General features: G+C 45.4%; 2 protein-coding genes across 2 annotated transcripts in view; both read left to right on the top strand.

Moving 5' to 3' along the window:
* LOC131207500 (headcase protein) overlaps positions 1-11,366 on the top strand; it is a 103,519-nt gene extending 92,153 nt beyond the window's left edge. The window contains exons 4-7 of the mRNA XM_058200116.1: positions 9,483-9,671; positions 10,459-10,547; positions 11,001-11,100; positions 11,193-11,366. Of these exons, the coding sequence (XP_058056099.1) occupies positions 9,483-9,671; positions 10,459-10,547; positions 11,001-11,100; positions 11,193-11,366 (552 nt within the window). The remainder of the gene's footprint in view (positions 1-9,482; positions 9,672-10,458; positions 10,548-11,000; positions 11,101-11,192) is intronic.
* Positions 11,367-11,546: 180 nt separating this feature from the next.
* On the top strand, positions 11,547-12,701 carry LOC131207499 (uncharacterized). Its single transcript, XM_058200114.1, has one exon. The coding sequence runs from the start codon at positions 11,547-11,549 to the stop codon at positions 12,699-12,701; it is 1,155 nt and encodes a 384-aa protein (XP_058056097.1).
* Positions 12,702-17,237: the final 4,536 nt, after the last annotated feature.

Raw genomic sequence — 17,237 nt, 5'->3', positions numbered from 1 at the left:
GCTCACTAAACAGCGCCATTTGAATTCATCAACTTGAGTAACCGGGCGTCTCCACTCTATGGATCCCGACGGTGACTGAAGCTCTCTGCTGCGCTGCTGCTGTCGTCCTGAAGCCATCCTGAGATGCACATCTAGGACAGAGTTTTTCTTCTTCTCAAGCTTCTCGTCCGTCGCTCTTCGTTTGCTGTGTGGGGCTTTTTACAACCTTCTTTTTTTTTTTTTTTTTAGATTGTGCTTAAGTCCAGAGAGAAGTCCTTTCCAGAGGGGAGCGGTGTTGTTGGGTGAAGATAATGCTGCTCGTTTAAATGCACACCAACACGGGAGGAAGCTCCGCCACCGCTCCGCCGCAGTGCGATAATACGATATAGGGAAACCCATGTTCGGTATTTTGTCGCCATCGGATAAACCGCAAGCACTATGCGCGCGCCAGCGAGACGCGGACGACGATGGAGCGACAACGGCGTCATCTGACAATCCTATCAAATTAAATGCACATTAAAATGATGCCACGTTCTCTCGTCCCGCGGCTGGCTGGGAGTGCAGAAGTGGCCTCATCGGATCGATAGAGTAGTGACTCCTGGCGCCCTCAGGGGATGCGCGTTGTAACTGGTAACAGCCAACAAGGACACTCACTCCACGGGGCTTTTGAATGGCGCTTGATGATGCTTGCGATGACAGTTCACCACTCGCGCAGAGGGAGAGTGTCCTCGAGAGTAGAGCAGAGTCTGCACCATCGATCGGTTATAAGCTTAAGCTGCCTGCTGCCTCTCTGGGGATAATATCAAATCCTGCATCACGGGCGCGCAACGTCTTATATGGTTAAGGATTAAAACATGCACAAGTTTCCGTGCTCGACCTTGGGGGGTGCATCGAAATCTTATATGTGGGCAGACTTGTTAGTTGCAATTTTAATGTTTGCATTTTTTTAAAAATGATCTCACATTCTTGTGTAATTGTAAAATTATTACAATATGTTCTCACACACTGCAACAAGAGCCCGAAACCCGACTTCGTGCTCTCCGCTACTGCTTATACTGAAATGCTTTAAGATGTTGAAAACAACATCATTACACATGTTGCGTGAGTGGAAATTTTGGCGGACGTAATGTAATTAGGTGAGATGGTAATAATTTTACATCACTCCTCCGGCCGCGGCGGTTGCTGTCGACAACACCGAAAATTGTTGCCTGCTTCTCGCTTGCTTGGCGCGCCCCCTTGCCCGTGTGGACTACGACTTTCTGCCCAAGAAATGTTCGGGTGTTTAACATAAAAAATACACTGTGTGCCCCTACGGCCGGGGCGTCAACATAACCAAGTTAGCAACTCATTGCACTCCCACTGGCTCATCTCACTTATGCGCTCGGCTCGCCCGTTGATTGCTTAAAGGAAGCGCGCAAAAAAAAAACACGAGAATTGTGGTGTGGGTGACTTTTGTTTTCAGATTGTCTACACTCTCTTCGTTGTCGCGGTTTTAAGCGTCTTCCGTCAAGTTGCTGTTGTGCAGAAGATCAGCCACAAACATCCGTCGCGCAGGAGAAGTGCAAGAAGGGTGTCTGACGGTCTTCAGCCTTGCTCATGACACTGGGCCTTCAGTGGGAGGAAGGTGCACGGGGCGCTTCTGTTGTCGGCAACCTTCGGTGGCAGCAAGCGAAGGACAAAGTTTAATATATTTATGAAGTTATTCTTTCCCGGTTACGTTTGACAGTAGTGTGTCTTAGCGAGGCGCGCACGGTCGGCTTTGTTCCGTCGTGACACTTTATGATGGCAGGGAGGTTATGCTTAAAATTTTGCTCACGGCCGCCAACGGCCCCCAACACACCGTGGTGATGGTGGTGGTAGAGAAAGAGTGAACGGAAAGGAGTCTCGTAAAATGGGGACGATTTTCGGCCTCTGTGTTCACGACGGCGCTCCGAACGGCAGCTTAACAACAGCTCTCGGTTAGTCTGCTGGTAGCTGAAAACTTAAGCCCTGTGATAACCCTGTGACCCTTTCATGAACGCACGGTGGCGCTGTCTTGTGGTCGAGAGACGCACACAACTTCGAGTGGATTCATCTGATTTACGGTATTGAACTCTCCCCGGGTGTTAAAAGATATGAAGGATGTACCTCTCCTAGAATGGATGTGGAAGGCTTTAGAGTGGTGGTTGTTCCGGACCGTATCTTACATGTTGTGGCGCTCTGTGAAGTTGTGTACAGTAACAGGAAATTGATGAAAGTTTCAGTACAGCTCTACTGCAAGGTAGGTGCAGGAGGAGGTGCTGTCAGAAAGCATTGCTTTTGCCTCAGCTTCTGGTCAAAGCCATTCCAAAGTGGTGCACTCTCTTTGGCACTGGAATACTATTTCAATCAAACTGAAGTGTGCTCAGTTCCTGCTCTCGACAATCCTAGGCGCATCCAGTCGCTCAACAACATCCGTTTCCGGTTTGTGGAGGATTATTTCCCAATCAAACACCACGGGGACATCAGAAAGCTTCTTGACGTGTCACGTCTGATGTGGTGTTAGCACCAGGGAATAGATCGAACGTTGCAAGTATGACAGCACGTCAGGACGTCGTTTTGTGCCATGTTACGGGGATGGTCTTAACGGATGATGACCTTCAAAGGGACGGCACTGAATCTAGTGAGGGGTGCTGCACAGAAACAATATCACTTTTCCTTATTACATTTGAACCTCACTATCGTCGGTTTCCACTGTGTCACAGTTGGCATTCTAGACTTCCGACATAAAGACCACCGACAAGGTCTAGAACTCCCAGCACCCCCCTATCACTTGGATGCGCTTGGCTTTCAAGAGTTGCGTGTCGCTGCTCCGGGAGGAGTGTACGCGCTTGAAGATGGTCATTGAATTGATTTTATTAGGTAGTAACCACGCCATGGCCACATTCAAGCTCTCCGCCGCACCCTGTTGCAGTTGAAGTCTGTCCGTCCGACCTGCGCTGGCCGATTTCTCATCCCGTTGAAAATCGTTTGCAAACTTCACTCGTCACTAGAAGAGAGGGAGAGCTGCTTCGTGGTGTGGTTACAGCTTTTCCAGTCACTGATTTTACGTACGCCCTTCAGATGGGCACGAGCAACACACTTCGCCTTGTGATAGTTTCGCAACCAGTTCTTTTGAATCTCTTGACTGCGCGCCACATCAACCAAACCTCTCCTGTTGGAGAACTCGTCTGACACTCCCGCCGGGAAGGCATAGCGCCCTACCGTTCTCTGTGGCTCCCATCTAGCATTATTTCATCGACAAACGAGGTACGAACTGCATGTTGATGATCCCGGTCGGTGGTGTAAAGGTCTCGAACGCCAGTCTTCACTTCAGGCGATGGTGAGTAAGAACTTGAAAAAGGATTCAATCGCCTTGAATGGCTTGAATGGAGAGAATCTCTTCAGCGCCTCCCGGCCGGAGGCGCGCCGCTTGAAGCGTGAATCATCCTTAGAGACAGGAGGTGGATAAAAGTTTTCCAAGGACCATCCTGGGAATCGATATTTTTACGCCACGGTTAGTTTGCGGTGGCAGCGGAACGTTTATTTCCGTCAAACACACAGCGCGCGCTGAGCGAGGAGGCAGGCGCTGAAGAGGCTCGTCTCTCGCCACGCCGTTTGGACAACTTTCGGGATCTTGTGGATGGGTAGAGCTATGCTTCTACCTTCCTTGCTCCCCCGGCTGTGGCTGTAACTGCGTGAGGAGATAGTGCACAAGTATAAAACTCACGATGATGACTATCATTTACGTGTTAGTAACAGCTTTTCCATCCACTTACCGACAGTCGGGGCGGGCTGGGCCGGGCGCGCTTGTTGCTGGTTAGTGGTGCCAATCACGGCGACGACGACTACGACGACGTCACTCGACTGCATTTCGTCTCGCAAATCTGCTCCCCAGCAGCTTTCTTCGGTGGAGCGGTATTTTGCAAACAATATGGTGTCTAGGAAGAGTGGCTGTGGCCGGGTTTTTCTTTCGTTCGCTTCGACAGTTTGTAAATTGCGAAAATCTTCCCGTTCGTGAAACTCGCGGGAAGCAGCGTGTGTGCAGCAGAAACCACACCGAGCGACGAGATATTGGGTCCTTTTGAATAGAAACTAGCCGAGAAGAAGAAGAACCTCAACAAACGCAGAGTGTGCTATACGCGCTATTGGTTCTGCGAAATTTTCCCGGGGCAACAGCGAGAAGACTTGTAGTTCTTTTTGCCACTCAAGCACATTGATGATGATTTTTATGGCACATAACATATTCATTTTCTAGTCTATTTAGGGTGGGAAGCATACATCACCGCCGATACCGCTCTATCTTTCGCGAACAGTTTTTTTGTTCGCAATGGAATTGATTTAGAGAGTCACTCGATGGAAGGAAATGATCCCAATGTTGCGCTTTTAGATGTGTGAAGTTGTTCAAGAAAGCGAGACTTGGACACGCGACATGCTTTAACAAAGTTCCTTTGGCAGTTTGATTTCATTTTTCGAATTGATTCGATTGATCTGTTAAAATACGATTTAAGACGATTGAGACGCCTACAATTCTCGGTGTGTTCAGACAATTCTCATTAATTTAAAATCGTGCATTCAAATCTCAACAGATCAAGATATAAACATATACTTGAATGAGAAAGTATTAAATTTAGTGTCATTAATCTCACTATGGAGAAATCTAGCAGGTGCTCAGCTATTAGCCATTTATTAATTTATGTACTATTTTAAATCACTTCAAACGTACAGAGCTATAGTAAACACCAATTTACTAACGTCTTCCGTATAGAAACCGATGAACCACAAGGGCAGACTGATGATCTACGAATACGGCCGAGTAGGAGCTCAGTTATAATGCCCGGCTTTGATTATTCGCTAATGTATCAGAATGACTTATTGCTCGATAGATAACACCAGCCAAAGTATTATTCCACCAAGGACAGCTCTCCAACTGTAACCGGGAGGTCCTTGCGGAGGAGGCTACGGTCATTGAATGCGGCACTGAACTCTCTCTTTTCGGGTTGCAAAATAAGCATCCGACGATGCGTCGTTTTTGTACTTTTGTTAAGGAAAACCCGAAGCGCCCCGAAGTGGCGTAGCTAGTCCAACACTACCCACCGTCTTCGTTCTTCGGTGGAGCCTTGGCGGTAATAAAGGAGCGCGCCGCAAAAAGGTTAAGCGATTTTATCGGTTCCTTTGCCCCGAAAAATCCGATAAACATATACACCCGAGAAAAGCGCTTTTGGTGCATTTCTCCGCTACCCAACCATGCGGGGCGAGGGAAAGACAACGACCAGCTCGTCGCGCTGCGCACCATGCCCTCTCCTTATGCGCCTTTAAAGGGTCTCGTTAAAAATGCATAGAATGAGTTTAAAATATTTAAATGGCTGCTACGGCATTTACACCTTCCGTCTTTTCTTGGGTTCCTCGTTGTACGGGGCACGCGCTGTGTATGGAGAAAAAGATGTCCTTTTTCTTATTGCTCACTTTCCGCCCCCGGTCGGTAGCAGCAGCAGCAAACCGAGCAACCCTAATAAGTCCTAGCGTAGAGAAGAGAAAATTCGCAACACAACGGTGCTTGCGCGCCGTCAGCACACACTCTCAGGGAACGGAAGGACGAAGGATCACGGTCGATGGTGCACCAGCTGTGGCCAAGATACGGGAGGGGGATGGAGGGCAGTATCGCGGTGCTACGACGACCACCGTTTGGTGCCCCAATCGTAAAGCGAAAAGCAAAAGATCAGGTGCTTAATGCGCTCGACGAGAATTTAAAATAATATTTATCCTTGCCCTGCTCTCGTTGCGCCCTTTCTCCTCATCTCAGCGACCTCGGAAGGTTCGCAGTCGTCGTCCGTCGTCCACCATAAACACCTTCCCGTACGTGTCTCCATTGCAATTCCAGCTCTTCGTGAAACGCCGCAACCCAACGATTCCGGCGACGACGACTACGCCTTGTGAAGCTCGCAAATATTTCCCATCCGGTGGGGTTGGAATTTGGAAATGAACAGACGAATCAAGTACCCTCTTCTTGCCGCGACACGGGGGAGGGCCACGACCTGAGGAAAGCACCCTTGTGCCTCTGTTGCTTTTTAAGGTTTCCCGATGGTGGAGGGTACACCACACCAGCAGAGCGCAACGCCCGGCAGTAGTGCGCGCATTGTGCTTCAGGAGGTTGTGTATACTTACCTGCCCGGGAAATGAACAGAAAGGATAGCACCCGCATAACTAGAGTGCCCTAATCTGTATGTGTGTTTGGCATTTTTGCATTTCTGCTGCTGCACCAGCTCGCCACGATCCGTAATCAGAGTCAGGAATCGTTTAATTCTGAGCTTTTCGGGAGACTAAAATTAACCAACCGTTTTGTGATGCGCACCACGACCACCACCATCTCCGAAACACGACCGAAACGAATGGAGTTCAGTTCATTTTTTGACAGTGGTTTTTGTGAAATTGGAAGATTTTGGAAATGCCTTTTCGAAGCGGAAAACTAAACCCCTGCATCAACGGTGGTCGTTGCATAGCACAGCATAATTCTGGCAAGCTTTTATGCTGTAAGATTTTGCCTCAGCTCACTCCTCTGTGTGTTGTCGAGTCGAGGTTAAACCTGAGCGTCACCCCCGTGAGTGGTTAACTGTGTGGGACACTAGGGTGGATCTACTATTGCACTCAACGACAATAGGAAATTCAATGATCTTTTGTACAGATCATTGAAGTGTTACAGGGGTTTAGTTTTGGCCAATCCTTCTAGAGTAAGCTTTTTTCGATCGGATTCTTCGACAGGAATTAAATTTCTACCTCGAATGCGACGACAATGAGAAGAAACACTTCGGGGTACTTCTTTGTGTTCCAGTATTTTTCTAATTTCGTTCAGCAGAATATAGGAGTCTGCCGAATACCACTCAGTAACGAAACGTCGTCCGAGGAAGATATTAATTTAATTTTATTACTGTATCAAAAGCAATTCCACAATCTCTCTCTGAGCGGTCGGTGCAGCAGAGAAGAGCACACCACCAGCACCGCGACCCCGTGGCGACCCCTAGAGTTATGGTGTCTTCTTGTCGAATATGACCGGCGCATTATTGGTGTCGCAAAATGTTTATAAAAGAAGAAAAAGTCCGAAACCAACGACAGCAAAGAAAAGGAGCGCAAGGACCTTCCGGATGCGAGTTGGGCTGGCATGTCCTGCTGAACACGCTGCATCACCTTCTTGTGTGTTGTGTGTCCGCTCGGTTTCAATTTGGCTGCTGCAACACTTGCAGTTGTTGAGCTCACCGACGGTTTCCTAGACGCGCTCTCTCTCCGTTTGGGCTGTCCTGCTGCGCTATGTCGCCATTGTGTTTCGAATGTGTTAAAGCATCTTGCCCAGCAGAGAAATAGAGAAGACAGGGTCGTGGTAAGGGACAACAAATTCCAGACGCATAAAAACTAGTAACGTCCACCGCGTCGTCGTTGCCGACCGGTAGTGTCCTTCGTCATCCACCTGGTGGGTGGTATTCTTTAAGAAATTTGAAACCATTGGCGTCCACATCGTCTAGGACCACCATCCGCGTGCCACTTCCGGTTTGCTAGAAAAAGGTGTCGGAACGTGCACCGTTCGGTAGGGTGGCCACTTTGTTCCAGCTGCTGCTGGCACTTTCGATAGTTATTTTCTCATTACGCGGAAAACAATGTTGAACGTAAATTGGGAAAGTAATTCCCCACAGAACAAGTTAAAGAGAGAGCCGAAGAATTATTTTTAGCGCAATGTAAATCTGGGAACGACTGTTTTGTGAAATATTCTGTTGGTTATGTTCTATTTCTCAAAGTTGAGAGTCATCAAAATCGGTTAATATCCGTGATCCTGTTCGTGCTTTACGTCATTTACTTACCCAAACGCTCGAGTGATGGCAGTTAAATGTAAACATCAATTAAAGGCAACCGTAGCGCAAAACTTTCGAATCCAAAACCCTACATCTTTATTTGGTGCTTAGTGCTTATGATTTTCTTCTGCCCTTCCACTGTTTTATGCTATGCGCCATGGCGTAGAACAGCAGCGCCAGACAAGTGAAATATTTCGATATTTATGAACTTATTGATAACCATCCGGAGGTTTGGCTTCGTTTGACGTGCTACAGTCGTGTTGGGCGCCGGCTACGTCGTGACGTTCCAACGACGCCCCTAATGACGGTTTATCGTGACAATCTCACCGCCAGACAAAATGCCAGCCCGCCAGACCCAGCCCTTGCCAGGCCAGGCGCCTGGCAAAAATGTGCACAAAGACACCCGAAGGACGACCACCGGCGTGTTTACAAGTCCCGCGCGCTGGTGGCGCCGAACCCCTTGAGGTGCGGATTTTTCTGGGTCACAATATTTTACTTGACTGGCGAGCTCATTGTGGCCCACCGCACTCGTGACCTTTTCCTTGGCGTGACGACGGTGGCCGCACAGAGTGTGTGTCCATCATCACGAGGCGACTTTTCTATACACAGGAGCTTTTTCCGTGTTTTGGTGGCCCCTGGAGACCGTGTCTCCTCCCAACAGCAGCAGAGCGAGCAGCTCCTTGAAAATCCCCCCACGGACCTGGATACGTCCATCACAACCACCGTATCATCGACATCTCGAGCAGCCATCGAACCCGGTCGCGCGCGCTTCGATTGACGGCTCGCGGGGAGGCATTGTACGAAAAGCAGCTTTTAGCGTCGCTCCGCTCCGCAGGAAACGCATTTTAATGAGATATTTCAATTTCCGTTCGAATAGTTTTTCGTCCACAACATTATTTCCCCCCCTTGGCGCGCGGAACTTCCGGGGAACATCTTCTGCTCTCGTGCACGCGGGATGGCCGTTAAACCTCTCAGACGAAGAAACTTCTCCAGCAAAGCTCTCCCACTTGGCTTTACTTTTTGTATAAGTTGTTTGTTGATTCCTTCCTATCGAGAGAAGGCTACGTTCTCAGAATGAATGGTGCACCACGACACTTTGAAGGTATTAATGAAAAATGACTTCACCATCGAGCACACCGCCATCGTCCGTCGGGCGTTGCTTGGCAAAAGCGGTCGTCATCAACTAGCAATTTTTTTTCTCCATTTGTCCTGCTTCGTCGAATACATTTTTGTTCCTAGGGCGTGCTCTGCACTGTGCACTCCAATCTTAAGCACTTAAAAGGCCAGGAGTCCGAGGAGAATGACACAAGCATAACGCCCCCCGCGGAAAAGGCGTTTGTGTGAAGAACGCGAAAACTTGTGAAGTCTTGGGGGGCAAGTGTTTGACCTTTTCCGCGTTTCCAATGATCGATACCTTTTCGATACGTTGGAGGGAGTAGCCCAACGTTTGGAGTGGAGTGGTCTTCCAAAGTAGAAAAGTTTTCGCACGCGCACATCCGGGAACGACCTTGTGAGATTTTTTTACCCTTAACTTTTACTCGTTTCGCAAAACATATTAACGACGCCAACGGTGCAATGGGAGAAGAAATTGACTATATGTTGGAAAATTTTAAAGTAACGTCTTGAATCGCAACTAACTTCAATGGTTTCTATTTTATTTTTTCCCAGATCGAAGACGAGGGCAACCACGGAAACGATGAAACCCGTCTCTTCATCCTGTCGTCGCTGGCCGCCCAACACAAGAGTCGCGTAGCGTGTATCCTGTGCGAGGAACCGATGCTAGTCTTTGACCGCTATCCGCTAGTCGACGGAACATTCTTCCTAAGTCCGAAGCAGCATGCCAAAGGATGCATTGAAGTAAGTGTGGTGGTGGCCGTCCTCTCTCTAGCATACAATCCACTCCATCATCATTCACTCCGCAGGATTTATGAGAAGAGCTTCATTAGCGGGAATGTTCTATTCCGCTACTCCAGTGTATGGTGTCCTGTTTGCATAACTGCCTTTTTTTCAACCAGACAAGAAATGTCAATGGCACCAATGACCTGCATTTGGTGCTATTTTCGTAGAACTTGACAGAGAAAAGAGTCCCCTTATGGGCAAGAGTGTATGTCGCCCGGACAATGGGTTTATATCCATTACGAATTACATGCTAATTCCCCCTAGCAGACAAACGAGTACTCCGAAAAAATATTTGTGGGTCCTTCAGAAGAACCATATAATGCTAATATGGCCCTCTATTAACGGTTTCTCCTTTTCCAAGTTTAGTAAAAACTAGATGTAGGGCGAAAAAATCAAGAAAAGTGGAAGAACAAAGACCTTATGGTTATACCCTGCATCAATCGGTCCGAGGGATAATCGTACGCTTTGGTTGAATTTATGGTGCACCCTGGTACCTGGTAGGAATTATTAAACGATTAAGTGCGCCCACGCGACATTAATTTTAGTGGCAGGTCAACAAGAAGCCGTGTGATGTAGTATTATGCAAAAGACGACGGGCTCTATCACAGTGGTTCATGGTTCGCCGGAAAGTTATGCAAATGGATTACGCCAAGCGAAAGAAAGAAGTTCTCGTTTCGGTACTTTTTCTCGCCGCCCGGAGACAGCAATAATATAAATGTGTTGGTTTTCTTTCTTGTCTGCACAGGTGAAGTACGAGAATCGTGTCCATTATCTGACGTCCGTTTGCATGGCGTGTCTGGATGGCGTCGAGCCAAATCGTGCTGTACGATGCAGGTAAATATTTGCCGTATCCAAATGCGATTAGGAGCTGACTGGACGAATTAGAAAGCTGACGGCCATGATGATATAATGGCACGATGCGCGTGAAACGTGATCGACTGAAATCGGTTCCTAATGGTGGGCGAAGTAGCAACAAAAGAAACCTCCTCCTGAACATGGAAAGGAGACCAATGATGGGTTATCGGCGTTTTAATTTCATGGAAATTCTTGTTCTGAATGGTCAATTAACCCGAATATTCATGAGTTTTGTGCCTCTTCTTGCTCGTTGTGTGTCACACGAAATGTTTTTGTGGAATGGTATTTTTTATTTGATTCGCTTCGCAGTTAGCTGTTCGATTGTGTGCATGTACAGCAAATTTAGTACCATCTGTTGGACACGGAAAACTGGTCGTGGCTAGCAGAGTGGAGGATATTAGCTCTACATTATTTTCCCTTTGTGTGTTTCAGATTTTGCGCTCAAAAGTGGGACGGTTCATCGTTAGTGCTTGGTACTATGTATTCGTATGACATTTTTGCGGCAATGCCGTGCTGCACCGAGCGATTGAAGGTAAGATATGAGACAGCCTCATCGAAGCCACCAGCAGGAGTTTGCAGTTTGTCCTAATTTCGATGTACGTTCTTTGTTCGCTACCGTTACAGTGCAACAATTGCTTCAAGCTTCTAATGCATCCCCATCAGCGGCTGAACTACTACAGTGAGTACAGTCTCAACGTACCGTGCCCGTACTGTTCCGCTCAGGACACGCACTTCGTCAAGCCACTGGCCTACTGCTACACCAAGCAGCCAATGCAGTTATTCCAGCACTGGCCATAACATGAGGCCACGTTGGAATCTCCCAAGTCGAGTGTGACTAGCAGCTTCACTGGGTCGACCGACGCCACCAGCGGTCGCCAGGAGCCGCAGTCACCGTTCAACGGATCGACTGCTTCGTGCTCTGTGTGGAAGATCACCACCGCAGTTGCCGCTGATAAGGCTGCCGCCGATTCTGTTGCAATGAACTCCTTCATCCAGGAGTTGCGGCATCTCAGCAACAGCAGCGCCATTAGCAGCATTAGTAGCGCGAGCACCGATTCCGGTATTTCGACTTCCCACTATGGAGATTCCAACGTCGGCAGCGGCCTGGCCTCTGCCACCAGCAATAGCAAACAACAACACTGCATAGGCTTGAACAGCAACAACAACATACACGGAAAGACTTCCCCTACGACCGGAGCAGTGCCTAAGGTTGGTGGAATTCCAACTGCTTCAGTCCTTGGCATACCCACCGCCACCACCATCTGGGGCAACAAATCGCTCTGGGGCCCAGCACCGTTTTCGCCACCGTTACCGGAAACCTCAGCTCTGGTGAGTTCGTCCATCGCTATCAAATCGTCTCCAGCTCTGCCCGTCGCAGCCGTTACATCCCCTACCTCGAATGCATTGTATAGTAGCGTAAGCAAGGAATTGTACTCTCCCTGGACAACACCTGCGGCAACCGTTGCTGCTGCAACATCTCCTATTGCGTCCTTAGCAACGCAACAACAACTATCAGCATTGAATTCTAACACATCCACAGTCCTATCCAAAACTACCTCAATCCCTACTGGTAACAACACTGGTACGAACATTTGGGATAGCAAATTGGACCTTTTCGGTCCCCAACAGCAGTGTCCAGCCTCGCTACTAGGATCCATATGGGTCACGCCAGAGCTTTCAACTTCCGACACAACATTTACGGCACACGACGAGGCCCACGGTCCTAGCGCAAGTAGTGGCGGTGCTGCTGCCTGGGGCAGCAATATTATGTCCCACGCGATTCAAACTGTGAGCCACGGTTCAACCGGTAGCGGCGGCGATACCATGAATGCTGCTGCGACATCAAAGCTAAGCACACTCTGGTCGAACGCACCACCGATCGGTGCAACCGGAGGTGTGATGAGCGGAGCAGAGAATGGCAGTGTCTTGAAGTCACTGCGTATGGGAGGAATGGGGGGTGGTGGTATGATGAGTTCTTCTGACAATGTTACGTCTGCCGAAGCAGTAGCTGGTGTGAGCAATGTTGGTAGGGTCGGTCCCAGCGATAATATGGGACTTCTTTCCTCAAACACCTCACCGTCTACGGCACTGTTTTCGGACGAGATCATGAGTTATCTTAATGTATTTAACTAGAAGAATTGTTTTTCTCGATAGGACTTTTCATTTCTTGTTTAACTGTTGTCTCTTTTTCGTGCCGTATTGGCAACGTGCGATCAATGCGGACACGAATGTATATCATACGAGGAAAATCAACACAACTAGCGGATTGTTATTTAGTTTTATTTTTTGTTTCGTTTCTAGAGGTCTTTTCTTTCCGTTCCCAGTAATGTATCTTAAATCAATTTTATTTTGATCGTTTGTTTGTGTTTTTTTGTTTTTTCTGATTGATCTTCCCGGGAAGCATATTTCTGTTGTTAATTGCAAATTATTTACATTTTTATTTAGAACATTTGTGTCCACATTTGATGCTTTTCTTAGACGTAGATACTTTTACAGCGCAGTTTACCTGCTGCTGTCGTTTATCCGTACAACAATTAAATCGTTTGCATTTTGAATGTTATATTAATTGAATTGAAATGAACTCGAAAGGAACTTTGTGTGTATAATATATGAAACTATTACTCTGTGGCTCAGAAGCGCAGACCAAAACACGCAAACGGTTATGTAAATGCATTAGCAAATCTCTTGGTTTGTTGGTGTATCTTGTAACACTACACTAAGTGACATCTACCACCGCGATGTACCCATATTCTACTATTGGAATATAGTATAAGACGAAATGATGGCGGGTGCCGGTGGCGAAAAATACCTTTCATCATAACGGGGGCACTTTTCAAAAGCGCTTCACTCTTCTGTTTTTACATAAGTCAATACAAACCAAAACAATTGATTAATTGTGTTTAGTTTACATGTGTTTCGTAACCTCAGGGACATCGCTGTCTGACAGTCGTCGCCGTGTCGTGGTCATGGCGCGGATCTAAGCTCATCTACCGCTCATGTCCCGACGGGGCAAGGCTGTTTGATTTTGTCTTAACTACGGGGTTAGGAATTGCGTTTCGACAAATGCGCACAATCAACGATAAAAGAGGGTTAACAAAGGAGTGTAATTAAGGAATGATGTCAGGATAATACTGCCCAGAAATGTAAATACTATAAGAATGTCCTCTCCACATGTATACATGCGAGCGAAAGCAAATGGAAATAATCGTCACGCTGCGGTAACAACCACAGGCAGAAATGCCTTGTAACAAACAGGAATATCAGGTTATTGTTTCCCAACCGCGCTTCCGTGTGTAGTTGAGAAACACGATACATGGTAACTGTTAAGGAATGATAGATAAGGAAAACTAAAGTATCCCTTAAGGTGTGTGTGTGTGGGACAGAACACTATACAGGAATAAGGCATGTAAGAAGGTGTGGCATGTTTTTGCGATCACGATTATTTGAATTTAATACGGTGCATTTTTACTTGTACATAGTGTACGATTCAGTGAACGATTAGAAAGCAATATTTATGAATGCGTGAAGGTGGCTGCTATGCGTTCCTCGGTATTGACGCTTCTTAGAGTGTCCGACCATCGGAAGAGCATAACTAAACCTCGTTTTTTGCATGTGTGAACCAGTGTGAATGCGATGGCTCAGACGTATGCTTTTACTAAGTTGTTGGTGCGTGAAAAGCGAATGTTTGAGATATTTGTCCGACATTCTTACGTGTGTGTATAAGTGTAATGGGTGACTCTTTTGAATTTGTCGAATTCCGGATTATGTTTTGTGTTGTTTTACGACTCTTTTGTAAATGTGCGACCATATTTCGCCTGATGAAATATGTTAAAACAAGATCGTAAAAAGAAAAAAAAATATCAATTTTATCGTGTATTCTAGAGACGAACGACCCTTCGCTCGTCTAAAGAACGGAGTACGTGTCCGAGGCATAAAATGATATAAAGCTAATTGTGATCAAGAGAGGGAGCAAAAATTGCACAGCAAATGGCCATTTCGTAAGCATTATTGTTCCGATTGTGGAAGATAATGGTGTTGCTTGTGAGGAGGAGGGACCACTGATTGATCTGACAGGGCTAGTTCTTCAGCGCGATGGCATATTACGTTGGGCGAAGTTCCTTTTTGTATGCATTTTAGAAAACGAGTTTCAAAAACTTCAAAGTTTCGTTTTTTTGTTGGGAAAAACACAAACTCGCGAATGGGTTTGCGTGTATCTTTCGACAGAAAGAAGGATTCATTGGGTTCACGAGTATACAGATATTGGAATATTTATACAGAACTCTATACGAACTGACGATATTACGTCAACGTCATGAAGCAGGATTTAATGTGGTGTACTACAAGCTGGAGAAAAATAAAAAAAATCTAATTGGACTGTAAATCAAAATTTGGGTCAATTTCGCACCGCCAAACGTTTGTCGATCGGCGATCACTCCGCCGTACGACGGTGTCAAATTGACCAACACTAAATGCTCGGAAAAATGTCAAACGCTTAACATCGTAAAACGGAAACGATAAGATAATTTGAAAAAAGGTTTTTATTCAACGATTTGGGTCTTCTGTTTCAAACATAGAATGTTGGCTAATTTTTGTTCAGAGCCTTGTCAGCATTTGTTATTCCATAAAGCAGTTAAAGAGAAACATAATCAAATTACAAAACATTTACCATGGTTTTGGAGCAATGTTCGTTATCGGAGCAGTTTGCGCGTATGCTCCCTCACCGTTCAATTTCATTTTATAGAAATGCTTTTTCTTTTCACTAAAGCATACCAAATATCTGCCATTTCTGTGTATCGTTTTACATATTTTTGTGTTTTATATGATACTTCTGATGTTCTCAGCGTTTGTTAATGAAACGGATACATAAACCCACACTTTAGTTTTCCACGTGAAGTTTTACTTTACAATGGTATCAATAAGCGAAAATGCAAATTCGTGTTCCCTAATGTTATCAAGCATTTAGCGCCTAGTATTTTTGTAGTTGTAATAATAATAGTGTGCATACTGTGCGAATGTGGTCAGTCTGTGAAATAAACTGTCCCTCAAAACGAAAAGATTGAAAAATGAATGTATTGCAATGCACGAATTGTCTTTGAATTTCTAGTGTTCCAATGAATAATGCCGATAATCGAAAGGATCGAAGCGTATGAACGTTGTCTCCAAAAACGGTCCCATTTTCCAATATTTTTTAACCAATCAACATCAATTTTTCCGAGCATGAACAATTGGACTTTCTCAAAATTGCACAAAATCTTACCATCACAGAGATAAATATCTTCAGGTGTTGTTCATTTATTTAACCAGAAGGAGAAATGGGTATTAAAATTTAAGTTTCCCGATTTTCCATGTTTTTGTACTTTGGTTGGTGTTAACATGTATATAACGCTTAGAATGTACTACTGATTCTAAGCAGACACAAACAAGTCTTGGTTGTTTAACAAGGACTAGGCTCTAAGTAGAACCGCTCTACTAAAGAGGTAGGCTCTCACGATCCGTTCAAACGCCGTGAGTCGTGGTGTGTATTGGGAATTGTTTATTGAAACATATCCTTGTTGGTGTGTGGATGGAAATGCAAAAGACAAATAAAACTACAACCATCTCGGAGTGAACGAATGAACAATTTGGTCTGATGCAACAATTGTCACCGCAATCATGTGCATGTAGGGGAGCATTCAATCCCACTAATCCAACCTAACTATGCTTACCATTAGTTGTGGACATTACGGTGAGGTGTTTAATTTAAACACTTTGACAGCTTGTGGTACTTCTACTTAAATGTAATTATATATTAATGATTATAATTGCATTATACGTGTTTACTCCTACCTCCTTTGGGTCATCCAAGTGACAGTTTATAAAATAAATTATCATCGATTTTGTTAGTTTTACGTTTATGAAAAGTTTTAACTAAATGAATAAAAAAGAATCGATCGTAGTGCATGCATTCGTGCACACTACAGTCACTGGATACAGCATCTCAGTGGCAAAGATTACACAATTACTAATACAACTCAGATCATCTGATGGAAACACGTACAAATCTAACTGTCCCGACCCACTGGAGGTAGTTTGGTGTAAACGTGCTAGCAAAACGAGTATGTTAACTTGATAAACTATTACACGAATTATGTTTTGTCATTTTGTCGTTTAATCAATTTGTTTCGCTGATGTGTGTTCAGTAACAACAAAGACATCGCAGAATTACTAGAAGTTTGCAATTATATCTCCATTTAATATTATCTGAACTAGACATGTGCTCTACCTCGTGCAGGAACGTTACACTAATCAATGAACTAGGCAATTTAATCTAGATTAAGGTTAAAATATGCATATTGCTGTAGTAGCACACGTTTCGCTTCTAGATCGACATAAAATGGATTTTCGATTGTGTTAAAACAGTTTCATTTCAATTTTTTTATTTTTGTACAACTCAATGTTTGGTATACCTCTTAGATTCTTCGATATCGATTACGTAGAACACAACACTGTTAATCTTTTTCAGAGAGAATACTTTTTTAATGATTCTTTCAATTGTCAACAAAAGATTAGTAAGCATAATATTAAAGGGGGATTCGTCTCAATATTCGTTTGACATTTTTTTTACTTGTTTACTTTCGATGAAACATTTAAGCAGCAATATAAAGTGAAGTAAATTAAGCGACGCGGAAA

This window comes from Anopheles bellator, chromosome 2 (assembly GCF_943735745.2).
Source record: "Anopheles bellator chromosome 2, idAnoBellAS_SP24_06.2, whole genome shotgun sequence".
Taxonomy (NCBI): domain Eukaryota; kingdom Metazoa; phylum Arthropoda; class Insecta; order Diptera; family Culicidae; genus Anopheles; species Anopheles bellator.
The sequence above is the reverse complement of the archived record's forward strand: the minus strand, read 5'-3'. Positions and strand labels throughout refer to the sequence as shown.

Bases quoted from the DNA above. Each gene is read 5' to 3' on its own strand.
- LOC131207499 (XM_058200114.1), top strand. From the start codon at position 11,547: ATGAACTCCTTCATCCAGGAGTTGCGGCATCTCAGCAACAGCAGCGCC.